This window comes from Salvia hispanica, chromosome 6, assembly GCF_023119035.1.
Source record: "Salvia hispanica cultivar TCC Black 2014 chromosome 6, UniMelb_Shisp_WGS_1.0, whole genome shotgun sequence".
NCBI classification, from domain to species: domain Eukaryota; kingdom Viridiplantae; phylum Streptophyta; class Magnoliopsida; order Lamiales; family Lamiaceae; genus Salvia; species Salvia hispanica.
Window position 1 is genome coordinate 42,062,192 of NC_062970.1, and position 11,596 is coordinate 42,073,787.

General features: G+C 34.6%; 2 protein-coding genes across 2 annotated transcripts; one reads left to right on the forward strand and one right to left on the reverse strand.

The window, feature by feature from the left end:
- Positions 1-837: 837 nt before the first annotated feature.
- Positions 838-4,383, forward strand: LOC125197068 (ER lumen protein-retaining receptor-like). Its single transcript, XM_048095766.1, has 6 exons — positions 838-1,059; positions 2,212-2,477; positions 2,559-2,674; positions 3,652-3,725; positions 3,883-3,946; positions 4,038-4,383. Exons 1-6 carry the CDS (start codon positions 969-971, stop codon positions 4,072-4,074), a joined length of 648 nt encoding a protein of 215 aa, XP_047951723.1. The 5' UTR covers positions 838-968; the 3' UTR covers positions 4,075-4,383.
- A 1,089-nt stretch (positions 4,384-5,472) lies between these two features.
- On the reverse strand, positions 5,473-6,798 carry LOC125195377 (UPF0481 protein At3g47200-like). The gene has a single exon (XM_048093535.1). It carries the CDS (start codon positions 6,796-6,798, stop codon positions 5,473-5,475), a length of 1,326 nt encoding a protein of 441 aa, XP_047949492.1.
- Between the last annotated feature and the right edge of the window lie 4,798 nt (positions 6,799-11,596).

The following is an 11,596-nucleotide window of genomic DNA, read 5'->3' on the forward strand; positions in this document are numbered from 1 at the left end:
TTTCTTTGGAGTTTATTACTTTTAAAAAGAGTGAACTTTAAAAATAGTCATTTTCATCTCAAAACAGTGCAAAAGGACCGTTTTTTATATAAACTCTTAGTCCAGGGACTACTGGTGATATTTTTAAAGTCCAGAGACTATTTTCGAGATAAATCCATAGTCCATGGACCAGTTTTGAAGTTCACTCTTTTGAAAAAGATATAATAACCTTTTTGAGAAGAGAAATGAGAAATATACCTTCTCAATATACATTTTTCTCATGGAGATGCTCTAAGTGAATTTATGTCGATATAAAACGCTAAACCGTTTTATATGAACCTTCTCAATATAATGGGTAAAAAAGCTAAACCGTTTTATATGTACTCCTACTTATTTTTTTGAAAAAAAGCTAAACTGATTTAATGGGTAAAAAACATACTAAAAAATATTGAAATTTATATATTTATAAAAAAATAATTTGTCATATTTTGACATGTAGATGATAATATGTTATGTACTACTGGGATGTAATCAATTGCTAACTAATTATCCATCCCAAATTGAGACCAGTCATCTCATCAAAATGGTTTATCATCACAAAAAGTAGAAAATCTGAAATTCAAGTATTTGAATTTAAAATATAAATTTTGAAAATAAAACCAAAAAATATTAAAAATGATTGTATTTATATACTAATAAAAGTAACTATAAATACCTCAAACTAAATTGAAGATCACACGCGTCAAACTTTTATCTCATTGGCTGAAACACGTCCTGAGACCTTTCTCACGTGCCACGTTACAGTTTCAATATCTAACGCGCTGCATTTTTTTATTCTGTCAAAAAAAAAAAAAAATCCCAATTTCATTTTGTCTAAATTAAAAAAGGGAAATACTAATACAACTACGCAAAATCTTGTTCTGCTATTTTCTGGGCACAAGCAAAAATTTTCTGGTTTGCAGAGAGAGTGAGAAGAAAAGAGAGTGAAGATGAATATATTCAGGCTAGTAGGGGATATGACACATTTGGCAAGTGTTCTTGTCCTGCTCCTCAAGATTCACACTATCAAATCATGTGCAGGTATGCATTTACATATTCCCCTTTTTTTCTTATCCAATTTGCTTCGCAAGATCCAGATTAAGAGATTTGGTGTTTGCGGCTGAAACGCCCCTGTTTGTTGTATCTAAAGCCCTAATTCAGTGCCTCGTGTGTGTGAGAGAGACGGAGTGAGACAAAGCGATTTCATTGTTGTTTGTTTTTGTAATTGGTGGAATGGTTTTCTTTTCTGGCAATGGAAACATATTCCCTTGTTTCCGTACGTGTCACACGAACTGTGGCGCAGTCAATCTAAATTTTACTTATTAAATTATCAATCGTGAAACTGATGCACAGTAAGATTGGGTGCAAATATTTTTGTGCACTTGGCATAAGGGTGTTTGGGGCATTGTTGTTTGGGCTTAGTCATGTTCAGAGACCAGGTAGAGCTAGATGTAATGAGGTCAAATTGAGATGTTGTAGGCTATGTTAGTAATGAGAGCTATAATAAATTTACCAGGTCTTCAGCCAAGGAACTGATCAAAGGTTGGAGTAGTTTGATGGTCCTTGCCTCTTTCTGCTTTAATGTAAGAGGTTCTGGAGGAGATTCATCTGTTTGGGTGGAAATAATTGTATCCAAGGGAAGTTTATTGTTTGAGAGGTTAAATGATTCTATTGGTACTTTCTGATAGTTGGATTAGCTGAGGTCAGATCAAGACATAGGTGATGTGGTTACTGGTCTAGTGTATTTAAAACTTAACTGCAAGCTTTATGCTTCAGATTAGCTGAAAAACTACCAATCCTTTGAGGTTGGTGGTATTACAAGTATCATGTTGTAGTAATGCTCACAAAATTGTACTTTCAGTGGAAAATTCTTAAGCCCACTGAGACCCTGCATCTATTTTACATCCGTTATAGTCTTATAGACATATATGATTGGGAGATCACTTCTATGTTGGTTGTAAATCGATTTGGGAATCGGTATACATGCTTTGTAAATCAGATAGAGTAGATGATGACTTACATTTGCAGCCTACTTTCACTTCATTACGCATAGGAACCTAATTAGTGCAACTCATCAGTTGAATATGTTGCCTGCTGAGGTGTGCCTTGTCATCTTCTCATGGCTTGATTGGAACAATATGAATCATGTCTCTTTAATCATTTTTAAGATGTTGACTGTATGTGTTTATGCAGGCGTTTCTCTGAAGACTCAGGAGCTCTATGCTATTGTTTTTGCTACTCGCTACTTGGATTTATTTACACAATATGTGTCTTTCTATAACACACTTATGAAATTAATATTTTTGGTGAGCTCTTTCTCAATTGTCTGGTATATGAGGCGTCACAAGATTGTGCGCAGATCATACGACAAAGATCACGACACTTTTCGCCACTATTTTCTAATTCTTCCATGCTTATTACTAGCCCTGGTCTTGAATGAGAAGTTTACCTTTAGAGAGGTACTGTAATCCCATGAGAAAGCTAATATATGTACCAACATATTTCTCTGTAAAATATTTATGCTTTATATGATTGACTAGGTTATGTGGGCCTTTTCCTTGTACCTGGAAGCTGTTGCCATCCTTCCTCAACTGGTCTTGTTGCAGAGAACGAGAAATATTGACAACTTGACAGGGCAATATGTTTTTCTTCTAGGGTAATGGATGATTCCCCCCTTTAATTTTTTTTAATTCTTGCAGCAGTCGGTGTGTACGAATCAATGATGGTGGGGTTCAAATTGTGTTTTGTCGTGTGGCAAGTTCCTCTAGTGTTATCTTTTGTTATAAAATCCAATTTATGCTTTAATATCTGGTAAAGAGTCTTGGGTAAAAGTATAGCTTATGAGATTCAGCCTTGATTTTCGAAATCAATTATTAGGATTTATTGTTATGTAATGTACAGATTGTGTGAATGTATGAATTTGGTATGTGTTATGCTGTCTTGGGTGCTTGCGACATGACTATAATTAGAGCATTACAATATATATGGAGGAAGTAGCTTGTATGAAGATTTCAGATGTCATTGTTAAGCAGACCTAGTTTCGAAATTTGATGTAATTCCAATTGAAAATTGTTTACATATTCTAAAATATTATTAACACTATTAGCTCGAACATAATTTTTTATAAGGATGCATGGAGATGATTTATGTACAGTCTTCTCTCTCATTACCACTCTTTGTTGAACAGTTGATGTAACTTTATTGCTAGAAAAACATCAATTATGTATAATAGAAATTTATTCCCATGAAAGACTCCACTTATAGTAGAAATATTGATTAAAGCACATATTACTCACTCTGTACTCTTTATCTTGATAACAACTGGCTATCCAGTTTAGTTATCGACTGGTGTATTTGTTGTCTCTTTCATGAATTTTACAATTAGTTTGTGGGATGGAAAAATGATTAGATGGATTTGACTTGTCAGATTCCATTCTTTTTCACAGTAAAAGGGGTCGCTGGTAACTTATGTCTGTCAAAATATTCATATTTCATGATATTCTTTTGCTTACTTGGTGGAACATGATTTAACTGAGTTACCACTGCCATTAGAACCTCTTGTTCCTTTCTTTAAAGCTAAATTTACTTGGTTTTGTACACTTAACTTTTTTATGTCTTGGTTTCTTCTTGCAGTGCCTACCGATCATTCTACATTTTGAACTGGGTTTACCGTTACTTCACTCAGCCACACTTTGTCCACTGGATATGTAAAGCCTCTATCTCTCTCTCTTTTTCTGTCTGTTTTGCCTTATAATCATGAAATTTGGGTGATGTTCCTGCCGAAGCTAAAATCTCTAAAGAGGAACAGCTGGTTACCGAAATTTATAGTAGTACTAAATTGATGTGCTTATTTTTGCCCTGCAGCTTGGGTTTCAGGGCTTGTCCAGACCTTGCTTTATGCCGATTTCTTTTATTACTATTTCCAAAGGTAAAGTACATTTGATAGGGCTTGTCCAGACCACATGTCCAAAGTTCGTATTTGCTTTATACTGATTTATTTTCTGATTTCATTTTCTCAGCTGGAAGAATAATGCAAAGCTTGAATTACCGGCTTGAGATCGTCCTCAGCATAAAATTGTTCGAGGCTGATATTTTCAAGCAGCACTTCTCCAGACACTCTAGTAGGTACTTGGCATGTGGTTTCGCTTATGCCTGTCTTAATTTGGACAAGAGATGAGATCCCATTACTCATTATCGTATATTTAGCCTGCTATTAAGTGACTTATTACTGTGTTGTAATGTTGAGGGAAATAGTTATACAGCAAGAATGATTAGCAGAACATGTGGCCAACTTTTCACTAGACAGATATAATTTGTCATTTTCTTTTTTTCCCAATTGAGAAAGAGCAAACATATGTTTTCTTATATCGTTATTGATTTAATTAGTATTTAATCCTAGCACATAAAGGGCTCTTTTTCCCCATGTGTTCTGTTTACTCGAGCTTCTCCTGATTGGTAGAAAATTTGCAGATAATTTAAGTCTTAGTACATGTTTTTGTTGTTTTATCAATGTCATGGCCAGTTTGGAGATTTGCTTAAACGTACTGCTTATTTTCGAAGGATATTACAACTTGCCTTTGGTTTTATCAATAAAATTATAATGTCAGTTTGATTATTTTTATCGGCAAGAGCATCAGTAACGGGCTTTAAATTTGGTTCGGAATGCTCTAGAGGTATGGGCACCCCGTCCGATATGTGGGAGGGCGAGGGACTGGGCCCCGCACCCCTCCAGGGGTGTGATTCCGGGACTGATTTACTGTCCAGTCCCGTATGCTGTTGCTTTACGGGCACCGGGCCAAACACAAATCAATTTTTTAATTTTCTTTACAAAATAGTTTTTTTTAATTATTTATTTTAATCACAATTCACATACTTACTTTCCTCTGGAAAACTTAAATTACGTAATGGACTTTTAATCTATGTAATTTTCATTATTTATTTGACGTAATTGTAGAAAAGATTTCATATTTAAGTCATGTCATTTTGAGTTATTTACTTTAATTCTACAAATAAAAAAATGCTATGAATTGGATAATAATTAAAAATGCGGAAATAGAAAAAACACTGATTGAGAATTTATTACTAATAATTTAATTTGATAGTTAAGGATAATGATAATTCTATCACCTGTCAAATCTTCGTCAATGTCATGTGAAAATATAATACTATCAAATTAAAAAGTTTCAATAATGGCTCACTTATATCCAAAATGGTCTTTTGACCATTATAATGTCTTTCTAAAATAAGTAGTTTATTTATTTATTTTTTAATTAAAGGTAATTTTGAGAATCATGAAAACCGCAATGTGATAATTGAAAATAATTCTATTTTAACAGAATTTATTCAAATTTCGTGATTCAGATATGAAGAGTAAAAGAAACTACATTGGATCGATTGCTTATGCACACAATTATGAATAAATATGCAATCTCACAACAGAGTTTATTCGGATGATCATTGCCGTTTAAGCTGGCGGGCGAATCTGTGATAATTAAGCAGAAAATTGAGGCAATTGATGCACAAAAGCAACACGGCGGCGAGGAGAGCTATGGTGGTCCACGGACTACGAAAATACGTATAAAGCAGCTCCGCCTTGAACGTCTTCGTCTTGCTCCTGCAGTGCTCGTTGATTCTCTCTCTAACCCCTCGGAAAATATCCTTCCGGCACGCCCCCTCCGTCTCCAGCTCCCTGAACATCTTCACCACCTCCTCGTCGTCCGCCTGCCACGCCATCACCAGAATCCCCTTCTCCCGCAGCTCCTTCACGTCCTCCGCCTTCATTATCAGCGACTTCATGAACTTCGCGTACGACGTCACCGCGAAATCGGTACGGCTCCCCGGCGACATCTCCATCGCGATGATGTTCGAGAGTATCACCTTCGTCTTGCTCTCCAGCAGCAGGATCGGGAGGCGGAGCATCCCGTAGAAGGAGTGAGATCTGAATTCGATGTCGGTTAATCGGTACGATTTCGATTTCGTCGGCCGGAAATGGATCCCCTTCGCTTTTAGATCCATTACCGACTGGAATTGGCTGTTTACCACCTTCGGTTTCTGGTTCCCCTCCTCAATTTTAGATTCTCCGCTCTTATTAATTCCGACGAGAAGCGTGCGGCAGGCGTCGAGGAGGTGAGTGATTTCTCTCCCCTGCGGCGATTTTTCTTCACTGTTCATCATGGAGATCACGAGCTCGTAAAAATACCCGTCGATTGATTTATCGGCAACGCCTTCGCATGTGTGGGGGATCAGCATTTTGATTACGAAATAGGGGAGCTGATTCTCCAGCATGAAGAAATCGCGGACGACGAACGCGAGCTTCGACATTCCGAGGCGGTGGAGGACGACGGAGTTGTCGTCGTTGTGGTGCTTCAAGCAGTAGATGAGGAAGCAGGCATCACGGAGCATCATTCCAGCCAAATCGACGTCGCTTTGTATCGACAGGCGTTCGTAGAAGGTTCTGATTTGGCTTGAGTGGTTTTGTAGTATATCCGTGACCAGCAGCTGCTGCTGCTTGTCGGGGATGAGCAGGTCGAGGATCTCGGATTTGAGATCCTCGACCGGCTTGAGTTGAGTGAGGCCATAATCATAATGGTAGGGGCCAAGGGAGACTAGGACCGGGTCGTAGATTTGGTGCCTACCCTCGGCCCCTCGCACCGGTGATGGCGCTCTGTTTTGCCCACCCCGAGACTCTCGCACTTGCGTTGGCACTCTGTAGATTATCGGTTGCGGTATATCGATGCTCGAGTACTCTTTGCTAGGTTTTGGGGGTTTTGGAGAGGCCATTTTTATGCATACAATTTAAAAGCTAGGAAGATGATGAGCTGCACTTGATTGAAACTAACCCTAAAATTGTCCAATTGCTTTGTATAGAGGCGAATATAGTATGTATAAACCGTTTTTTTCTACTACTATTTCATCAAATATTGAAGTCTTAATGTGGAATTGAGATGATTCAAAAGTTGAGTAGGTGAAATAAGTAAAGATCTCCTCAAAAAGTTGAGACATGCATCACGTTGAAAGGAGAAAAGGAATTCATATCATCAACAAAAGCGATAATAATTGAATAGAATGGGACCATCATTATTGTTACCAATCAACTCATTACTAATGGTAGTACATTCTTCACCTATCTTTTCTGCTTGCATGACATATTTAATGTATTTATTTATGATGTCATCGATTTGTATTATGGAACTTACGTAGAAGGTATAAATGCGAACGACAAATAACATTACCGAATTCGTACGAACATAGAACATTGTCGTCTATTGCCCTTGGGACATTGACTATTGGACTTTCTTGAGAGTTATTTTAAAATAGATGGAACTACGTAAATAATACCTGATTTTTCACTTTCGAAAATAAATGATACATGATCTTTATTTTATATCGTTTTTAGTACCTATATATCACATTTTTTATATCTGATGCAATTTTGACCCCAAAATGTCCTCTAAACAAATACATACTTCCATTTGTATTATTAAGGTTATTTTGGGCATACAAAATTAAGTACCAAAAGTGATATTATAATTTCTTCACTCATTCTTCTCACTCGTTATACTATTATTATTAATCAATATTAAAATTATTATTTTGATGAATTAATTTATTTTTTATATCATTCAAATATACTCCCTCCGTCCCAAGATAAGTGACTTGTATTCCTTTTTGGGGTGTCCCACTATAAGTGATCTATTTCCATTTTTAGCAAAAAGTCATCTCTCTAACTTTATTCTCCACCTACTTTATTCTCTCTTCTCTTCTATACTTTTCCCTCTCTCATACTTTACTCTCACCACTTTAACTTATTTAAATACCATTCCTTAAATCTCGTGCCCAAAAGAAGTAGGTCACTTATCTTGGGACGGAGGGAGTACTTAATTATAGTTATAATTGTATTTAATTATTGTAATAATATTATTGTTATAGTGCTAAAAACATGTTGTAATAAATAAATAATAATATAATTATTTAAAGAGTGAACTACAAAAGTAGTCCCTGGACTATGGGTTTATCTCGCCCATAGTCCCTGGACTTTAAAAATATCGCCAGTAGTCCCTGGACTAAGGGTTTATCTCGAAATTGGTCCTTTTGGCTTTTTTGGTACGAAAATGCCCTTTTGAGGGGTTTTGGGGGGTTTGGGCAATTTGGTCTTTTTACACTTTTAACATTTTAAATATGATATTATTTCAGTTATGTATTAAATTTGATATTATTTCAAAATTATCATTCTTCTTCCTTTTTGTCATCCTTCACTTTGTTTTTTTATTTCAATATTAGATTTAATTTTACAAAATTTTAATTTTTAAATATCAATAAATTTTTTTAATTACAAAAATTATTAAATAAAAAAATTAATAGTCATAATCAATATTTGAAAGTGTATAATATTTAATCAATATGACAACGACTTAGTTTTAATCAATATTTAATAGCTTTAATCATAAATATATCATATAACACGATTTATTCTCAAATAAGTATGCATCTAATGTAAGACTAATATAATTTTTGTTTATTAATTTGAAAACAATCAAAATTTACTAGTAATTTTCAACAAAAATACTCCTATATAAAATTTTTAGTAGGATCAAATTTTTAGTCAACTTCATAATATTCAATCACAAGCAATTATAACAACCGAATGAAGGCAAAATAGTACTCTTATTTTTCCATCATGATTAATATTATTTGTGTACTACTTCAATTCAGCTGAATATTATATTAAATAACAAAAATTAATAGTTTTAATCAATATTTATAGTGTCCATGAATTAATAGTTTAATTAAAAAATTTATTGATATTTAAAAATCAAAATTTGAAATTTAATTTTATAAAATTAAATATAATATTGAAATAAGGGTGTCTCTGGTGGCGCCCCTCCCACTAGGACCTCCACTAGCCCTTCCCACAAAAACTGCATGCCACGTCAGCACTAGCCCTTCCCATTCCACTGCCACATCACTAGCCTTTCCCACTGCACTAGGACTTCCCACTAGTCCTTCCATTAGCCCTTTCCACAATTAAATTAATTCACAATTAAAATTAAAATTCACGGAATTAAAATTCGACACGAATACGAACGGGAAATACGAATATTTCATTAAAAAAACATATATCATTCGGAAAAAAAAAAATTACATAGTAGATAAGAAAAAAAATTACATAGTAGATAAAAAAAAACAACCACATCAGTGTCCACCCCTCTTCGATGATATCCTCCTGAAGTCGAATATGGGCATTTCTTTGCCGCATGTCGGCAAATGCGCGCAACCGCTCAACCTCTCCATGAGGTACCCCCATGTTCACATTCGCGGTGGCGATGGATCGGCCGAGGTACCGCCGCCGCCGCCTGCTGCCGCCGCTGCTGCCTCTGCCGGAGTGATCGATCAATCGCCTCTTGCACAGCGAAATCCAATTCATCATCACTATAACCATCACTATCACTAGTGCCTCCGCCACTACCACCCGCACGACTACTCGCCATTATAGATAATTGAAAAAAGAGGTTAGAGAGAGAAACTTGTCAACACAAGTGGTGTGAATGAAATAAAGTTGGGGAAGCCCTATTTATAGAGTTTTTTTTTTTTTTTAAAAAAATTAAAAATTCCGGACGTCCGACCTTCGCCACAGTGGCGGACGTCCGGTTGGACGTCGATGCGAGGGGCGAGCCCATCCGACCGGCACTCGGGACGGGCGTGGGCGCCTCCCCGCCCACTACGGCGGACCTCCGGTCGGACGTCAGCGACGAGCGACCGGGACGTCCGCCGGTGGAGACACCCTAAAAAAACGAAGTGAAGGATGACAAAATGGAAGAAGAATGATAATTTTGAAATAATATCAAATTTAGTACATAACTGAAATAATATCAGATTTAAAATGCTAAAAGTGTAAAAAGACCAAATTGCCCAAAATCCTCAAAACCCCCCAAAAGGGCATTTTCGTACCAAAAAAAGCCAAAGGGACCAATTTCGAGATAAACCCTTGGTCCAGGGACTACTGACGATATTTTTAAAGTCAAGGGACTATGGGCGAGATAAACCCATAGTCCAAGAACCATTTTTGTAGTTTACTCTTATTTAAATTATGAATCACACAATATTATATAATAATAATAATAATAATAATTATTATTATTATTATTATTATTATTATTTTATATTAAACTAATAACTAATCAATATAATCTTAATAAAAATTTAAAATTGTGAAATATATTCATAATGATATTAAGAGTTGAATATTTTTAGTTAGGTGTTTCAACCGTAAAATGAGTATAAAATAATTCAATATAAAATATTTAATTGATTTAAATATTTTAAATAATTAATTTAATTAGGTGTTTTGTTCTTGATTTATATTATGAATGCAATTAGATGTATGTATAAAACACTAAAAAGAAAGAAGAAAAAGAAGAGAAAAGGAAAAAGAGGAAACATAAACTATGAGAAAAGAAAGAAGAAAGGAAGATAAAATACTAAAAAGAAAGAAGAAAATGAAGAAAAAAGAAAGAAGAAAAAGAAAGAAGGAGAAACTAAAGAAGAAAAAAAAAAGAAATGAAGAAAAAAATAATCACATGTTTGGCATACTATTTAATGGAAATTTTCAAAAATATCCTCCATAACAAAATAATCAAAAGTTTGATACCTAGGATTATTTTTGTCACTAGGTACCAAAAATAATATAAAATAAAGATAATGTATCATTTGCGTGCGAAAATGAAAGATCAGGTACTATTATTTCAGTCTTTAAAATAATACTCTCCAAAAAAAATAATTCTAACATTGTCGTCTATTGCCCTTGGGACATTGACTATTGGACTTTCTTGAGAGTTATTTTAAAATAATACTCTCCAAAAAAATAATTCCAACATTTTATCTATTTACATCAAATTTGCCTCTTTAATAAGTCATATCTATTCATATAACCCTTCATTAGCAAATCGTGTTGTCAAATTTTTGTGAATGGAAAGAGGGTAGTAGTAGTTTCTTTCATTGGGTCTAGTACAATCATTATCATTTAAAGTAGTCGTCAATATTGACTAATCAGTATCCTCAGGCAGTCAGGCCTCAAATCCCGATGGAAAATAAAGTAGATTGAAAATATTAAAATAGAGTTCCATTGATGTACTCCCAATGTTATAATGATAGAGTTCCATTGAGTGGAAATGTGAGTTGGATTCTACAATAATACTGATTGATTAAAGTGAAGGCGTAATATTCGTAACGATTTTAACCACGTAATTATGATATAATCTGTCAAAATTTGATATACTATAAATTTATAATTTACAATCATTCTGGATTATTCCCTCCGTTCCGCTTTAAGTAGTTCCATTGACTTTTCTATTCTCTTTTTGTAAAAATGATAAAAAATAGTTAAAGAGGAGAAATGGTAAATTAAGAAAAAAAATAATATAGAGAAGAATTTTATCTACACAATTGTCTCTCTTACTTTATCATTTTTCCGCTTTAACTATTTTTTATCATTTTTACAAAAAGAAGGCAGAAAAGTCAATGAGACTGCTAAAGCGGGACGGAGGGAGTACTATATTTATGAAAGAATAGAAATACTCAT

What these genes read in the sequence shown, in the direction of transcription:
- LOC125197068 (XM_048095766.1), top strand. Translation starts at nt 969, where the DNA reads ATGAATATATTCAGGCTAGTAGGGGATATGACACATTTGGCAAGTGTT. An exon ending in CACTATCAAATCATGTGCAG is followed by an intron (nt 1,060 to 2,211) that starts GTATGCATTTAC and finishes GTGTTTATGCAG; the next exon opens with GCGTTTCTCTGAAGACTCAG. An exon ending in CAATATGTTTTTCTTCTAGG is followed by an intron (nt 2,675 to 3,651) that starts GTAATGGATGAT and finishes TTCTTCTTGCAG; the next exon opens with TGCCTACCGATCATTCTACA.
- LOC125195377 (XM_048093535.1), bottom strand. Translation starts at nt 6,798, where the DNA reads ATGGCCTCTCCAAAACCCCCAAAACCTAGCAAAGAGTACTCGAGCATC.